Source organism: Oncorhynchus gorbuscha, linkage group LG03 (genome assembly GCF_021184085.1).
Source record: "Oncorhynchus gorbuscha isolate QuinsamMale2020 ecotype Even-year linkage group LG03, OgorEven_v1.0, whole genome shotgun sequence".
In the NCBI taxonomy this organism is placed as follows: Eukaryota; Metazoa; Chordata; class Actinopteri; order Salmoniformes; family Salmonidae; genus Oncorhynchus; species Oncorhynchus gorbuscha.
The window spans coordinates 18,051,994-18,069,558 of NC_060175.1; the positions used below are offsets into that span (position 1 = coordinate 18,051,994).

Sequence of the window (17,565 nt, forward strand, 5' to 3'; positions counted from 1 at the left end):
TATTGATGACATAACGTGCTGGCCTTCACAATAAGGAGCTACGCATAAACTATGTATTGCACTATGGTCTTTCTTATTTATTGAATAGCAATAATGTAGCGTAACTAAGTTCAATAAGAGCACAATAATGAATTTCTTCCTAAAAGCATTCTTCTCTATAGCCTATTCACAATAAGTTATAATCAATTATTGTATTGTGTGTGCTGTGATTAATTAAGGACTTTATGAATGTTTAATTGCTAATTGTTTACCTCACATGTTGGTTTAAATGTTGACTATAGTGTTATACACATGATAAATATTCATCAATTTCTTCTCTCATTATTAAGCCACACCATCCTTGGTTTTAGGATGATACGCTTTTGCAATATCCTATAAGCTTTTGTTCATGGGTTTGGGGATGTGTGCCTCTTTCTGTACATTGAGGTAATTTCAGGACAATATTTCTGTCCGTTTAATCATTTTTGTCTTCTTCTGTTACTAACCCTACACTATGTCATGCATCATGTGTGATGATGGCTTTGAGGTTTTTGTAACTTTTCTTGTATTTATTATATTGCTACACAAGGGGTGTTTGTGAGTTTGGGACTTTTTGATTGCCCGTGCTTCGTACTATAAAAAATCAATCATATTTTAAAAAGGGAATTACAGTTTTCTATCCATCACATAAAGAAAATACATTTTAAGCTTTCCTAAAATCTTGCAATGGGCCCGGTTCAATGGGCTCGGTTCAATGGGCTCGGTTCAATAGGCTCAGTTCAATAGGCTCAGTTTAATGAGTTGGCAGCTAGCCTAGTGGTTAGAGTGTTGGACTAGTAACTGAAAGGTTGCAAGATCAAATCCCTGAGCTGGGAGATATGCATGTGACAAGGTAAAAATCTGTTGTTCTTCCCCTGAACAAGGCAGTTAACCCAGTGTTCCTAGGCTGTCATTGAAAATAAGAATGTGTTCTTAACTGACTTGCCGAGTTAAATAAAGGTCAAATTTAAAAATGGGCTCGGTGCAGTGGTTAGGTATAAATATGAGAAACAACATGTTAAATGATAAACCATTGCATCAAGGTTTTATTTTTATGACATGGGTTGATGTGTTTGACTCCTCTGTGTCTGTGGGTATCTCTCTCCATGAAGTTGACAGTTGGTCATCACTTTTGTCCCGCCTCATACCCTTAGGGTTTCAGGTCATCCATAGCGTCTTGGAGCCTGGAATAGAAAAAAATAGGTATTAAAAAACAGGACATTCATTCATTAACAGGACAAACAATCATGCTATACCTGGTTTATACTGTAGATGGCGTCAAATTACCTAATCCACTCACATTAGTAAGATGGCAGATATGATATGACAGATATGGCAGCTCTGCTTCAAGCTCCAAAGTATTATATTTCACTCATACAAGGCCTACTTGCTGCAGATGTGTCCAAAATCATTTTGTGTTTCTGCCATTTGACTTTGTAACAACTTCCAAGTATTTGACTCATGGTAAATGTCACCCCAACTTCACCATCTCATTATATCCTGTTTCAACTCCCTAGATTTGATTTGATCCATGCACCATGGCGTATTGTGGTAGTTGAGCTTGAAGCATAGCTGTGATTGAATCAATAATTTGACCCTCAACTATTTGTTCTTATTCTTGCGTGATAACTGATTAAAAATAAAACAATTATTTCATCTCAATCAGCTCAACACTTCTCAGAGCTAAGAGTGCATCTCAATAGTGTAAAGTTGCTTCCTCTCATTCTCGCCTTCTTTCCTTCACTGATGTCAACAAACTGGATTGCGAAAAGTCTGCCTAACATCCACCTATCGATGTGTCTGTAAATCAGTGCACATGAAGGAAACAAATCTAGGCGAGAGGAAGCAGGTTTAGACTATTAAGATGCACCCCAATAGTCAGTCAATGGCCTAATCCTAAATCAACATTCAGGCCCTATGTCACATGCACTTGTGGAATAACCAACATAACCAATATGATGAAACTTCCACCTGGCCTATCAAGGTGGAAGGTGGAGCTATGAACATAATGCTTATACCTATCTAATTGGTCTATGGGTTGATTTAGGATTGGACCAATCTCCCTCATCTTCTCGTCCACTCACTTGAAGTCCCCTCCGTCGAGCAGGCTCCTGTAGGTGGCGATCTCGGCCTCCAGCTTCATCTTCATGTTGAGCAGCGCCTCATACTCCTGGCCCTGATGCTGGATGTTGCCCCGCAGGTTGGTCAGCTCGCCCTCCAGACGGATGAGGATGGCATTGTACTTCTCCACCTCCATGTTGGAACGCATCTCCACGTTATGCAAGGTGTCCTCTAAGGAGGATTTCTGTTTGAAATAACAGGATAATTTTGGGAATGTTGTTGAATGACATTGGGATTATTAGAATGTTGGAATTAGGAGATATGGAGGGAATGGCTAAGGTATGGTGAGCGGCGCAATAGGAGGACAGGCTCATTGTATTGACTGGAACGGAATACACGGAATGTGTTTTCCATTTGTTGGATGTGTTTGATACCATTCCATGAATTCCATTCCAGCCCTTACAATGAGCACATCCACCCATAGCGCCTCCCACCAGCCTCCTCTGTTGTACATAGAGGACATACTGGGGTTACTATCAGTTCCATTTCTGCTCTGGAGAATACAGGAATTTAACTGAAATATGTTATCATCATATTGAATGAATATCTTACTAAGCTTTGTTGGGACGCCAGCTCAATCTCGAGGGTCTGTAGCTGTCTATGTAGGTCACTCATCTCAACCTGGGCCCCCTGCAGGGCCTCTGTGTTCTGTGATACCTGCACCTGCACGTCTGAGATCTATACCACAGCACAAAGGGAGAGAGATGGGAGGGAGGGAGAAAGGGAGAGAAGCTGAGTCAACTTGAGAGGTGAATTCATGTTTTGTAGTTCAGGCTTTCGTTGTGTGACTAGACTACCCAGATATGATACTGGTTTGTGCAACAAAACAAGTTTTTATTGGAAAGCTACACTTTTTTGCAAATACACATTTTTATATTGGTCTGTGGGTGTGAGGTAGTCCATTTCAATTCGAATTGCGGATCAAAAACAGAGTATCATAGGCTTTATTTTTATTAACTTATTATATTTTATTAAACCTTTATTTAAATAGGCAAGTAATTTAAGAACAAATTCTTATTTATTCTTACCCCAGCCAAACCTGTACTTTATGTGGTGTGTAATGTTAGTATGTATGAAGTTATGATAAGAACATATCCATCCTTCTTTCCTTCTGAACACTGTAAAGATAGGATGGGCAAACCTGGTTTTCGTGCCACACTTTGAGGTCCTCTGCGTTCTTCAGAGCCATCTTCTCGTACTTGGCCCTCATCTCGTCCATGACCAGTGACATGTCCTGACCCTTGGGGGCGTCCACGTCCACCTGCACCCCCGACTGAGTGATCTGGTTCCTCATCTCCATCACTTCCTGTTGGAGAGAGGGAAGAAGGGAAGGGGGGAGAGAGAGAGACAGACATGAGAAATAGTAAGGCATTCCAAAATTAACCAACTGTGAAAAGTTCATAGCTAGCGATGAGGTTAGTCTGAGTTTGTTATGACGTTATCATCATTCTTCCTGGATTATATCATTCTTAAATCTAGTCTGGAAATGTTCTATTTCATGCAAATATTCAATTGTTTGACATGGACATTCAATCTCAATCAGGGGAGAACAACTACCACGTCTCATTAAAGCCATGAAGTTAAATAGCCGACCAAGGTACTGCAGGCTGTTGTTTTCGGAAAGCAGAATCCCCCATTATAGTGAATGGGAAAATGGCAATCTTCGTTGGCAATATTTGTGTGAATTTTTTTTTTCAGAAGACGGTCATGATACCAATATTTGCTTCTATCACACCAAATGTATGTCCTTGAACCAACTATTTTAAAATCGCACACAGAAGAAGTTATAAGGATATTCAAATTGCTTCCGGCAGCCTGCAGTACCTCAGTATGCCATCAATTTGAGATAATCAATGAGAGGGGGCAGCACTGAGCTAGCCTGCAATGTCGCTACCTGCAGTAGCTCAAATTGAGCATGTTAAGTCTTGAGAATCCCCCCCATGAGACACTTCCAATAATAATATTAGTCTTCAACCTATTCAAATACAATACAAATATAAATTTTAAAATTATAATTTGATGTGGATATTCAATATTAATACTATAGCTCACATTGTCATGGTTCTTCCTGAGGAAGATGAGCTCCTCCTTCACAGCCTCGATCTCACTCTCCGCGTTCATCCTGCCCATGTTGGTGTCATCGATGACCTTCTTCAGCCCGGCAATGTCTGCCTCCACTGACTGGCGAATGCCATTCTCAGATTCAAACCTGTGGGCATAGGGAGACTGTCACTACACTCCTTGTTGACATGAAATAGTTGGAAATTGTGACCTTGGTTCTTTATCTGAGAAAAGCATTGTTCTGAGATATTAAGCAACAAAGTTTTCACATCCCAGATCTCTGAACTGTTTTTTAGTGAAGTCTTCTTTAATAACCCTCACCTTAAAGGTACCTAAAGTGCGGAGTATAAAAATCCTTAGACATTTCTAAATATTTTTTTACCTTCATTTTTTATTTTCTATCTGACATTTCTGAATTTGATATTTTCCGTTAAAAAAAGTGTAACTATTTGAATACATAAATTATAGAATAAAACAAAGATAGCATGGGTGAAATTGCCACTGGGATGGGAGAACAGGGCCAAGATACCAATAGCGATGGAACTTAGACTTACGTGTGTTTTAATGATGCACCTTTCTTACAATGGCCAAAGATGTAACATGCGTTTCCCAAAACACCACACAGAGACAATGGCTGCTAAGTGAGTCGTTGGAGCATGTGTCGATACTGGTAGGATCAAAAGAAAGGGAGCACTGCGCTCGGATCAGCTTTCTCCATTCAAATCTTACCGTAAATCTTACCGGCTGGAGATAAAATGTACAACGATGTAATGAGACTGACACTTTTTACATCCTGCAGGTTTCTCCGATCAAGTAACCTAACCTAAACTGCACCCAATCAAATAAAAATGCGCTGTCATGTTAACAAACAACACATCCTAAAAACAGGATAGGTAATAGTAATATGGACAATATGGAATTGACAATCACAACTTTTGTCTTGGTGTTTCACCTCATTGTCATGATCAGTGGTTTCAAGTTTGAATCCGTACATTTTTGATAAGCTGATCATAGCGAAAAATTAAATAGTTCTGCATTTCCTACTGTGTAAACACATTACAAACAGGCTTACGATAACTCCTGATAAAGTTGGGTAGCAGATATTCAGAGCTTAAATAGCCAAATGAATTAGTCACAGGAAACAGGACTAATAAAGCCAATGCAACGGCCTGTTTTACAAATGGTAGGCCTACCACATGAATGGGCATTCATACAACTCCATTGCTGGCCGACATGGTAGGCTACACCCCAGTAAGCACGGTCAGTCGTAGTCTTTTTTTGGTGTTTTACAAATGGTAGGCTTACCGCATAGAAGGGCATTTATACAATTAAATTTCAGGCAACACTACAGGCACCTCAGTATGCATGGAACGACGCTGACGCTTTTTGAACGTTTTGCTTTGGTGCAGTCCAGCCCGGCCTTGATTTCTACATCCGCGGAAATTCAATAGATTGGACATGATTTGGAAAGGCACACACCTGTCTATATAAGGCCCCACAGCTGACAGTGCATGTGAGGGCAAAAACCAAGCCATGAGGTCGATGGAATTGTCCGTAGAGCTCCGAGACAGGATTGTGTTGAGGCACAAATCTGGGGAAGGATACTAAACATTTCTGCAGCATTGAAGGTCCCCATAAACACAGTGGCCTCCATAATTCTTAAATAGAAGGATGGAACCACCAAGACTCTTCCTAGAGCTGGCCACACAGCCAAACTGAGCAATCAGTGGAGAAGGGCCTTGGTCAGGGAGGTGACCAACAACCTGATGGTCACTCTGACAGAGCTCCAGAGTTCATCTGTGGAGATGGGAGAACCTTCCAGAAGAACAACCATCTCTGCTGCACTCCACCAATCAGGCCTTTATGGTAGAGTGGCCAGACGGAAGCCATTGTGCGGCTTTGGGACAGGTCTCTGAATGTCCTTGAGTGGCCCAGCCAGATCCCAGACTTGAACCCGATCGAACATCTCTGGAGAGACCTGAAAATAGCTGTGCAGCAACGCTCCCCATCCAACCTGACAGAGCTTGAGAGGATCTGCAGAGAAGAATGGGAGAAACACCTCAAATGCAGGTGTGCCAAGCTTGGAGTGTCATACCGAAGAAGTCGTCTACTTTTCGTCCGTCCCCCCAATATCGAAACTACAATTTCGCCATTGCAAGACAGTCAGAACATATAAGATTCCAAGAGCACAAGATGAGATGTTACTACCCTTTGTGCAAGCACTTCCAAGAGTTAATGAACAGCGAGCGTGGTGAAATTTGGGGAGCGCATCGTCAGTAGTGTACCTTTGGTTCCTAGGGTGTTTCGGCCTTTCACACTATACACCCTCCCCAAAGGCGACCAGCGACAGGGTGATCAATCCTACGCTTGCGTCCCATTCCCAATTAGTCATAGGAGTTGCCTTGTTGTTGATAGCCAACATCCCATGGGACTATGCATGGAAGGGGCGTCCTCCTCCCTGAGCCAAGCATTGTTGACCGCATACCTCCTGGCCCTCTCACTTCGGGGCCCAGCTGGGGTCTTTCCTCTTCATCCAGAAGCACTGACTGCTGCCTTCTGCCGCCTCCGATACAGCTTTGATTGCCGAACGCTGGCTCTGGCCCTTAATTCCCAGGTCTCTAAGCAGTCTGGTTGTAGATGTTGCCACAAAACCTCTGCAGCCCACCTCCACTGGTCGGACTTCTGTGTTCCAGCCATGATGCCGTGCTTCGGCAGCTAGATCGGTATAGTGCAGATGTTTTCGCTCATAAGCCTCATCTACTAAGTCCTCCCAGGGTACTGTGAGGTCAATGATGAAGACCTTCTTGAGCGAACGGGACCAGAGCACCATGTCAGGTCTTAGGGTGGTGGTTGCGATCTCTGGAGGAAACACAAGTTGCCGGCCAATGTCAGCTAACATTTTCCAGTCGCGGGCCAAGCGCAGCTGGTCTCGCTCTAATGGTGTAGAGCCGCTCTTCGGTGGTTTAGTCCCTTCAGGGACAAAGTTCATCCGTAAGGGGTGTGATGCTGCTGGGGGTGGTAGGGAGTTGGTGGCAGCTCGCTTGTCCTCCAGGGCGGACGCAAGGTTTTTAAGGACTTAGTTGTGACACCAAGTGTAGCATCCTTGGGTGAGGCTTGTTTTACACCCTGTGAGAATGTGCCTGAGGTTGGCTGGCATGGAACAGAGGGCACAGTCCGGATCTTCACCATACTATTGGTGAATATTAATTGGTGTTGGAAGTACGTCATATGTTGCTCTGATGGAAAAGCTCAACCGCCTCGCTTCCATGGCCCACAGATCCTTCCAGCTGATCTTCCTCTTCTCCACACTGTCCCATCGAGTCCACTGTCCTTGTTTGGAAAGAGAGACTGCCTTGGCCCACCTTCCATGGCCCACAGATCCTTCCAGCTGATCTTCCTCTTCTCCACACTGTCCCATCGAGTCCACTGTCCCTGTTTGGAAAGAGAGACTGCCTTGGCCCACCTTGCAGCCTCCTCCTGATGGTGTATTTCCTGCACTACCATCTTCCGCCGCTCTGGTCCAGTGGCCTTACTCCAAGCAGCACGGCTAGTTAGCCCAAGGCCTCCTCTCCCTTGCTGAACATGACCCACAATGTCAGCATCTCTGAGGGCTGCTGTTGCCTCCTGGACTGCTTTTCCTGGCCTCCCTTTGCGCCCAGTTGCCAAGGTCGGCGCGTTGTTGCTCACCACTGGGTCTCGAGATTCATTCAGTGTCATCTGGGGCCTGGTTTTTGAACACTTGAATTCCTCTGTTAGACTGGTGAGGGGCAGGTTGAGGACACCATCTCCATAGAGGCCTATGGTGGTACGGCATCGTGGAACTCCGAGCCACTTCTTTAAGTAGCCTGTGACTGCTCTTTCCATCTTCTCCACTGTTGAGATTGGAACCTCATACACTGCTAAGGGCCACAACACCCGGGGTAGGAGACCAAACCGCAGACACCAGGCCTTTAACTTTCCAGGTAGCTGGGTGTTGTCGATGGACTGTAGGCTACTACTGATATCTTTGTGCAGCTGTTGCACCTGGTCTTTGTCCTTCAGGCTTGCATCATACCACCTTCCAAGGCTTTTTACCAGCTGCTCAGACACTGTTGGGATTTGGTCATCTCCGATGAAGAATTTCAGGTCAGAGACTACTCCCTTCACAATCGAGGTGCTGCGTGACTTGGATGGTTTAATCTTCATACGGGCCCAGCTAATGTTCTCCTCGAGTTTTCTGAGCAGTCTCCTGGTGCATGGGACAGTGGTGGTCAATGTTGTAATGTCGACCATGTAGGCTCTGAGTGGAGTGAGGCGGAAACCAGAGTCGACTCGCTGTCCACCAGCAACCCATTTTGAGGATCTGATGATAACCTCCATTGCCATTATGAATGCCAACAGAGAAATTGTACATCCTGCCATTATACCTACATTCAGGCACTGCCATGAGGTGGTGAACTCTGAGGTGGTGAAGCAGAACTGCAGATCCTGGAAGTACGACTTCACCAGGGTTGTGATGGTGTCCGGTATGTGGAAAAATCTGAAGGCAGACCACAGGAGTTCATGGGGCACAGAGCCAAATGCATTGGCGAGGTCGAGGAAGACTACATGGAGGTCCCTTTTCTCCACCTTGGCCATTTGGATCTGGTGCCAGATCATGCTGGAATGTTCCAAGCAGCCAGAGAAACCTGATATTCCTGCCTTCTGTACAGATGTATCGACGTACGCATTCCTTTGCAGGTACTCGGCCATCCTCTGGGCAATGACCCTAAAGAAGATTTTACCCTCGACATAAGGTAAGGAGATTGGGCGGAATTGGCTGATGTTCACTGCATCCTTCTCCTTAGGGATCAGGACCCCGCCTGCCCTACGCCACACTTTGGGTATTACCTTCTTTTGCCAAGCTGTTCTCATAAGTCTCCAGAGGAACCTCGGGACGTCTGGTGCGTTCTTATACACTTTGTACGGGACTCCATTTGGCCCCGGGGCTGATGCTGTTCTTGCCCGTCGAACTGTGTTTTCCACCTCTTTCCATGTCGGAGAGCAGGTCTCAATATGATGTTCCGGGGGTTCAATGGGTGGGAAATCTGATGGGATGGCCAGATGTTCATGTCACTTTGAGTCAAAGTTTGTTGTTCTCAGGTGCTCCTCTAGGTCTTTCTTTGTTGTTTTTGAGCTCCACTTTTTTCCTTTGTGAAGAGACTTTTAAGGAACTTGAAGGGATCTTTATAGAATCGAGTTCTCGTTTGTTCTTTCTTCCTTCTGCGTTTCCGTAGGTTCTCTGCTCTACGGAGGGATGCCAACCGGGTTTTGATGTCAGCCTGAAGTGCCTCTATGCCCTCCTTTTCCACTTCCGAGGCCTTCTTCCACTGTTTCTTATGATCATTTATGTAACTATCTGATTTTTGACAAAAATGCCAGATTGAACCTTGAACCAAGTTCTCGAAATGATGGGGTGAAGGCACAAAATGGCTGCCGTGTTTCAGTTCACTATGAAAGGGAAAATGGATATCTAGTCAGTTGCTCAACCAAAATGTGTTGACTCAGACACTAATCTGAAGTCAATTTTGATTCTCTCCCTCCTTTTTATTATCATTAGAATTTGGGGAGGGAGGCCTCTTGAGTGGTGCAGTGGTCTAAGGCACTGCATCGCAGTGCTAGCTGTGCCACTAGAGATTCTGGATTCGAGTCCAGGCTCTGTTGTAGACGGCCGCGACCGGGAGACCAATGGGGTGGCGCACAATAGGCCCAGCGTCATCCGGTTTAGGGGAAGGTTTGGCTTGTAGGAATGTCCTTGTCCTATTGCGCACTAGTGACTCCTGTGGTGGGATGGGCGCAGTGCATGCTGACACAGTTGCCAGGTGTATGGTGTTTCCTCCAACACATTGTTATGGCTGGCTTCCGCGTTAAGTGGGCATTGGGTCAAGAAGCAGTGCGGCTTGGTTTGGTTGTGTTTCGGAGGATTCGTAGCTCTCGACCTTCGCCTCTCCAGAGTCTGTACGGGAGTTGCAGTGCTGAGACAAGACTGTAAATACCAATTGGATACCACGAAATTGGGGAGAAAAGGGGGTAAAATATAAAAGTAGAATTTTGGGAGGGAAGATTTATAAGCACATCAGACATTTACATGAAGATGCCAATATGACAGATTCATTATGAGAGATTAGATAAGACTGCATACCGGTACATATGGGTCTGGGATATCTCAAACTCTTGAGAGTTCTTCCTTGAACTGAATGGCGGATACACGACCTAATTGTGTATAGTGAGTTTAAACCAATTTAATTTGTGAGAAGCACAAGTACAGTATGAAATTAAACAGATCAGTTGATTTTTTTTGACAGAGCGACGATCTACAAAATCGCAAATGAACCCTTGTATTGTATACAAAGTTGTGGCTCAACCAGTGTACAGAAAGATGTAATTTACAGTGGGAAACTCACTTTACTTTGAAGTCATCTGCAGCTAAGCGGGCATTATCGATTTGGAGCACAAGGCTAGCATTGTCCGCTGTCGCATCAAAGACCTATTGGAGAAAAAGATTGTTAATACTAATGAATACATGACAATAACAGACTAAATCTTTTGGAGGACAATTTTGCAGATGATGTGAGCATTATGATGCTTTTACTTAACATAACTTTTGAATCCATGTCAGTTGTAGAGGAAAGCTCTAGGCCTGTATGTTTCCCCCCACTTACTTCTTAATTCTAACTATAATTGTGTGTGTCATAGACAGATGAGCTGGCAATAAAAAACAAGAACTAAAACAGATCACGGGATCTGCTGCTCATCACCACCATTTTAAATCTAAGACTCTCAGGGGAGTGATATTGAAACTGCAGGTTGAGTGAATCACAAATGAATCTATAGTTACTGTCACATGTCTCTAAGAAAAAAGAGGAACCACAAACGGAAGAACAGGAAAATTAGTTCTCTCTCTAGGGCTGAATCTGTTCTCAATTTTCATTGTTAAAAGACAAAGGCGGGGCTTCCTGTCCCCCACAAAACCATAAAGAGAGCCCCCCCCAAAAAAAGTTCTGTGTGTTCCTACCATGGCATTCTGGTGTGAATCACACAAAAAAGGAACCTCTTGTCCCTTTATGTGTCCGGCAAGTGGAACAAGGCTAACATTCATCATAAGAGTGCCATCATAAACTATGGAGGGCCTCTGAATACTTTTTGACAAAAGTCTGTTTTTGCCAGGAATTCAAGAGATCTTGTTGGAATTCTTAGAGATCTTTGACTGTGCTGTGAGTAGTTTACAGAGACTTTGACTGTTCTGTGTGGAGCTATAATGGTTATACAACCAGCACACCCACCATGTGTTTCAAATCTCACAGGGGATTCTTTTTGTGTGTTGTCACACCACATCTGGTTCACATTGCTGGTCCCTCCCACACCACACTACGCCCCAGAGTAACCAAGGAGAGTGACCTGGCAAGTTGGAAACAATCTTGGAACATTGTTTATGGGTTTTGGTCAGTTTTTTGATGATGATTCACTGCTTCCACCAAAGGATTCATTTGAGGAACTATTTGACCAGTTTGAGGAGTGAGGGAACTAGGGAAGGAGGGGGAAGGAAAGGGGATATCTGCCCCATCCGGCCCCACCCTCTATTCAGTTGTTAGGACATTTTATAAGGCAGTTGTTACAAAGCAGGGTTCATCACAGAAATGTTGAAGTGAAGACAGAAAGAGTGAGAAGCAAAGTATAAATGGGTGAATAAATAATTTTCACTATGCTTAAATTAATTATTGGTGGGACATCTCTCATACCATATGGGTTTTAGTTCACAGAAAAGTTGCAACAGTGGTGACATTACATGGATATTTTGATTTATAGGTTAATCAAATAAGGATTATCTATGAACACACGTATCTAAAGCAACAAATGACAAAACAAATTCCTCACCGTAAGCCTTTTTCTACACACATTATCAACAACCCTCTCTCTCTGTCACTCTCTCTCTTTGTCTCTATCACTCTTGTAATGATACTGTATTATTATTTGTTTGAATGTGATACTACTCATCAAGACACCCCATATTGCTCTTTCTCTTTCTCATTCACACCCCTACCTTCTTGCGCAGGTCGTCCAGTATAGGGCTGTACTTGCTGTAGTCGCGGGCGTCTGGTCCTCCCTTCTCCAGGGCCTCTCGAATCTTCATCTCCAGCTGTCCGTTGGCCTGTTCCAGGTTCCTCACCGTCTCCAGGTAGTTGGCCAGACGGTCGTTCAGGTTCTGCATGGCCCCCTTCTCGTTTCCCATGACGTGACCACCGCCACCACCTGCCGCCGTCGTCTTGATCAGACCACCCATGCCCAAACCCATAGCGGCGCCCATGCCACCACCCATGCCCATACCACCGCCGCTCACCTTAAAGGAGGATGTGGAGTAGGAGGAGGAGCTGGCCGGGGCACCACTGCGGAGGCCCCCGTAGGCTGTGGAGGAAATGCGGGTGCCCTGGCCTCCGGCCCCGCCATAGGTGCTGGCGGCCCGGTAGGAGGACACGGGCGCGGAGCGGTGGAAAGAGGTGTGGCTGCTGGACGGTCTGTAACTCATGACTGCTGATGGAGGAGTTAAAAGGAATGGAGAAGAGAGAGAGAGCGAGAGGAGACTGAGCTGAGATACAGAGAGAGTGACTCGGGTAGAATGAACTGGAGAACTAAAACTCCCCCTAGACCCTGCCTACATCCACACCCCCATCCTCTCTTTCCTACTCTCCTCCCTCTTCTCTCATGCTTTCATTCGCCCGGTTCCTTATTTCCCCTGTTTTTTTGCATGCATCTAATGAGAAGCATACAGTACCAGTTAAAAGTTTGGACACACCTACACATTTAAGTTTTTTGTTGTTGTTTAAAAAAATCTGTTTTCTACATTGTAGAATAATAGTGAATTCATCACAACTATGAAATAACACATTTGGAATCATGTAGTAACCAAATGTATTGACATTTTTTTATTTTAGGTTCTTCAAAGTAGCCACCCTTATCCTTGATGACAGCTTTGTATTCTCTCAACTAAGTTCATAAGGTAGTCACCTGGAATGCTTGTCCAACAGTCTTGAAGGAGTTCCCACATATGCTGAGCACTTGTTGGCTACTTTTCCTTCACTCTGTGGTCTAACTCATCCCAAAACCATCTCAATTGGGTTGAGTTCGGGGGATTGTGGAGGCCAGGTCATCTGATGCAGCACTCCATCACTCTCCTTCTTGGTCAAATAGCCTTTACACAGCCTGAAAGTGTGTTTGGGTCATTGTCCTGTTGAAATAAGTCCCAATAAGTGCACACTAGGTGGGATGGCGTATCACTGCAGAATGCTGTGGTAGCCATGCTGGTTCTGTGTGCCTTGAATTCTAAATAAATCATTGACAGTGTCACAAGCAAAGCACCCCCACACCATCACACCTCCTCCATGCTTCACGGTGGGAACAACGCATGTGGAGATAATCCGTTCAACTGCTCTGCGTCACACAAAGACATGGTGGTTGGATACAAAAATCTCAAATTTGGACTCATCAGACCAAAGGGCATATTTCCACCGGTCTAATGTCCATTGCTCCTGTTTCTTGGCCCAAGCAAGTCTCTTCTTGTTCTTGGTGTCCTTTAGTAGTGGTTTCCTTGCAGCAATTCAACCATGAAGGCCCTAGATTCATGCAGTCTCCTCTGAACAGTTGATTTTGAGATGTGTCTGTTACTTGAACTCTGTGAGGTGAAATCTGAGGTACAGTTCATTGCTGATTTCAGAGGCTGGTAACTCTGATGAACTTATCCTCTGCAACAAAGGTAACTATGGGTCCTCATGAGAGCCAGTTTCATCATCGCGCTTGATGGTTTTTGCAACTGTATTGAAGAAACTTTCAAAGTTCTTGAACTGATTAGCTCAAACGCATTAAAAAGGAAAGAAATTCCACAAATGAACTTTTAACAAGACACACCTGTTAACTGAACTGCCTTCCAGGTGACTACCTCATGAAGCTGGTTGAGAGAATGCCAAGAGTGTGCAAAGCTGCCATCAAGGCAAAGAGTGGCTACTTTGAAGAATCTCAAATATAAAATATATTTTAATTTGGTTTACACTTTTTTGGTTATAACATGATTCCATATGTGTTATTTCATAGTTTTGATGTCTTCACTATTATTTAACAATGTAGAAAATAGTAAAAACAATGAAGAACCCTGGAATGAATGAGTGTGTCCAAACCTTTGACTGGTACCGTATATTTAAAATGTACTTCCTACTACTGTGACAGTCCAGCTTACAACTTCATGACATTGTAAAAAATAGGGAAAATGTTTTAATTGGAAAAAAGAAACAAACACATATAATTAAGAAAATAATGAAAGACTGGAGTGAATGAAGAAGAAAATTATTTAAGAGTTTTTAATCTGAGAATGCATTGGCATTCCTCTGGTTTTGCCCATAAAGCATATTTGTAATGGTTGCTGCATAGTTTATACATACATGGTCAGCCAAACCCCAAAATAGCTGGATATGGGCATACTTCTCAGCAGGGCTAAACAAAACTAATTTAATATGTTAGCTAACTTTGGCCAACTTTCACAAACTATTCCCCTGCACCTCTTGTTTGGAATGGCTAACTTTACCACACCAATCCTCTTTGGACCGACCTATGATGAATTTGTGAGAAAACCAGTGATAACAATAGTTATCCCATTATCATTTACACTGAGTATACCAAACATTAGGAACACCTTGCTAATATTATGTGGCACCCCCCCATTTTTGCCCTCAGTACAGCCTCAATTCATTGGACCATACAAGGTGTCGAAAGTGTTCCACAGGGATGCTGGCCCATGTTGACTCCAATGCTTCCCACAGGTGTATCAAGTTGGCTGGATGTCCTTTGGGTGGGGGACCATTCTTGATACACACAGAAACTGTTGAGCATGAAATACCCAGCAGCTTTGCAGTTCTTGAAACAAACCAGTATGCCTGGCACCTACTACCATACCCCGTTAAAAGGAACTTACATATATTGTCTTGCCCATTCACCCTCTGAATGGCACACATACACAATTCATGTCTCAATTGTCTCAAGGCTTAAAAATCCTTCTTTAACTTTTTATGGCTGCAGGGGCAGTATTGAGTAGCTTGGATGAAAAGGTGCCCATTGTAAACGGCCAGCTCCTCAGTCTCAGTTGCTAATATATGCATATTATTATAAGTATTGGATAGAAAACACTCTAAAGTTTCCAAAACGGTCAAAATACTGTCTGTGAGTATAACAGAACTGATATTGCAGGCGAAACCCAGAAGAAAATCAAAACAGGAAGTGGCTTCTATTTTGAAAACTCCATGTTTCATAGCCTCCCTTTGCTGGATTTAAGGGGATATGAACCAGATTCCTTTCCTATTGCTTCCTCATGGTGTCAACAGTCTTCAGACATAGTTTCAGGCTTTTATTTTGAAAAATGAGCCAGAACGATAACATCGCGTCAAGTGGTCACATGAGTTTTGCTCACGCAACAGAATTTGGATGGGTATTGCTTTTCCCTCTCTTACTGTGAAAGACATTTGCGGTTGATATATTATTGATTATATATTTTAAAAACAACCTGAGGATTGATTATAAAAAAACGTTTGACATGTTTCTGTGGACATTATGGAAACTATTTGGAATTTTCGTCTGCATTGTCGTGACCGCTCTTTCCTGTGGATTTCTGAACATAACGCGACAAACAAACAGAGGTATTTTGGATCTAAAAATAATCTTTATGGAAGAAAAGGAACATTTGTTGTGTAACTGAGAGACTCGTGAGTGAAAACATCCGAAGAGCATCAACGGTAAACGATTAATTTGATTGCTTTTCTGATTTTCGTGACTGAGCTACCGGATGCTAAGTGTACTTAATGTTTTATCGTGCGATCGATAAACTTACACAAATGCTTGGATTGCTTTCGCTGTAAAGTATAATTTCAAAATCTGACACGACAGGTGGATTAACAAAAGGCTAAGCTGTGTTTTCCTATATTGCACTTGTGATTTCATGAATATAAATATTTATAGTAATATTGTATGTAGCGCTATGCTATTCAACGGTTGTTGATGACACTTATCCCGATATCGGGATTGCAGCCATAAAAAGTTTTAACCAGTCTCCCCCCCCCTTCATCTATACTGATTGAAGTGGATTTAACAAGTGACAATACGGGATCATAAACTTCACCTGAATTCACCTGGTCAATCTATGTCATGGAAAGAGCAGGTGTCCTTCATGTTTTCAATACTCAGTGTAGTATAACCATGTATTGAAAGACCCCATAGCCCACACTGTGTTAGAGCGTTGGACTAGTAACCGGAAGGTTGCGAGTTCAAACCCCCGAGCTGACAAGGTACAAATCTGTCGTTCTGCCCCTGAACAGGCAGTTAACCCACTGTTCCCAGGCCGTCATTGAAAATAAGAATATGTTCTTAACTGACTTGCCTGGTTAAATAAAGGTAAAATAAATAAATAAATATTAAACAGGAAACACCCAAACTTCAAACACACTTAGAAGATGTTTGCTATGCAGACGACACACAATTAATCTTCTCCTTTCCCCCCTTCTGATGACCAGGTGGCGAATCGCATCTCTGCATGTCTGGCAAACATATCAGTGTGGATGACGGATCACCACCTCAAGCTGAACCTCGGCAAGACGGAGCTGCTCTTCCTCCCGGGGAAGGACTGCCCGTTCCATGATCTCGCCATCACGGTTGACAACTCCATTGTGTCATCCTCCCAGAGCGCTAAGAACCTTGGCGTGATCCTGGATCAACACCCTGTGATCCTGGACAACACCCTATCCGCAGAGTACGACCCTGCCTCACACAGGAAGCGGCGCAGGTCCTAATCCAGGCACTTGTCATCTCCCGTCTGGATTACTGCAACTCGCTGTTGGCTGGGCTCCCTGCCTGTGCCATTAAACCCCTACAACTCATCCAGAACGCCGCAGCCCGTCTGGTGTTCAACCTTCCCAAGTTCTCTCACGTCACCCCGCTCCTCCGCTCTCTCCACTGGCTTCCAGTTGAAGCTCGCATCCGCTACAAGACCATGGTGCTTGTCTACGGAGCTGTGAGGGGAACGGCACCTCAGTACCTCCAGGCTCTGATCAGGCCCTACACCCAAACAAGGGCACTGCGTTCATCCACCTCTGGCCTGCTCGCCTCCCTACCACTGAGGAAGTACAGTTCCCGCTCAGCCCAGTCAAAACTGTTCGCTGCTCTGGCCCCCCGATGGTGGAACAAACTCCCTCACGACGCCAGGACAGCGGAGTCAATCACCACCTTCCGGAGACACCTGAAACCCCACCTCTTTAAGGAATACCTAGGATAGGATAAAGTAATCCTTCTCACCCCCCCCCTTTAAGATTTAGATGC

General features: G+C 44.1%; 1 protein-coding gene across 2 annotated transcripts; it reads right to left on the reverse strand.

Annotated features, from left to right (window-relative positions):
• Window positions 1-1,036: 1,036 nt before the first annotated feature.
• LOC124027214 (keratin, type I cytoskeletal 18-like) lies at window positions 1,037-12,848 on the reverse strand. Of its 2 annotated transcripts, none has more exons than XR_006837379.1 (7): window positions 12,260-12,848; window positions 10,623-10,705; window positions 4,192-4,348; window positions 3,281-3,445; window positions 2,692-2,817; window positions 2,037-2,323; window positions 1,037-1,202 (listed from the first exon to the last, which is right to left on the reverse strand). XR_006837379.1 is itself a non-coding variant. In XM_046339680.1 (7 exons), the coding sequence occupies exons 1-7, from the start codon at window positions 12,740-12,742 to the stop codon at window positions 1,169-1,171; spliced, it is 1,269 nt and encodes a 422-aa protein (XP_046195636.1). In that variant the 5' UTR covers window positions 12,743-12,848; the 3' UTR covers window positions 1,037-1,168. The 2 variants fall into 2 exon arrangements, 1 of the variants encoding a protein (XP_046195636.1); XM_046339680.1 differs by having other exon boundaries at window positions 2,103-2,323.
• Window positions 12,849-17,565: the final 4,717 nt, after the last annotated feature.

Coding starts and splice junctions, on each gene's coding strand:
- LOC124027214 (XM_046339680.1), bottom strand. CDS start 12,742: ATGAGTTACAGACCGTCCAGCAGCCACACCTCTTTCCACCGCTCCGCG. Junction 2,818..3,280: donor AAGTGTGGCACGAAAACCAG/GTTTGCCCATCC, acceptor GCTGTGGTATAG/ATCTCAGACGTGCAGGTGCA. Junction 2,324..2,691: donor TGGCGTCCCAACAAAGCTTA/GTAAGATATTCA, acceptor TATTTCAAACAG/AAATCCTCCTTAGAGGACAC.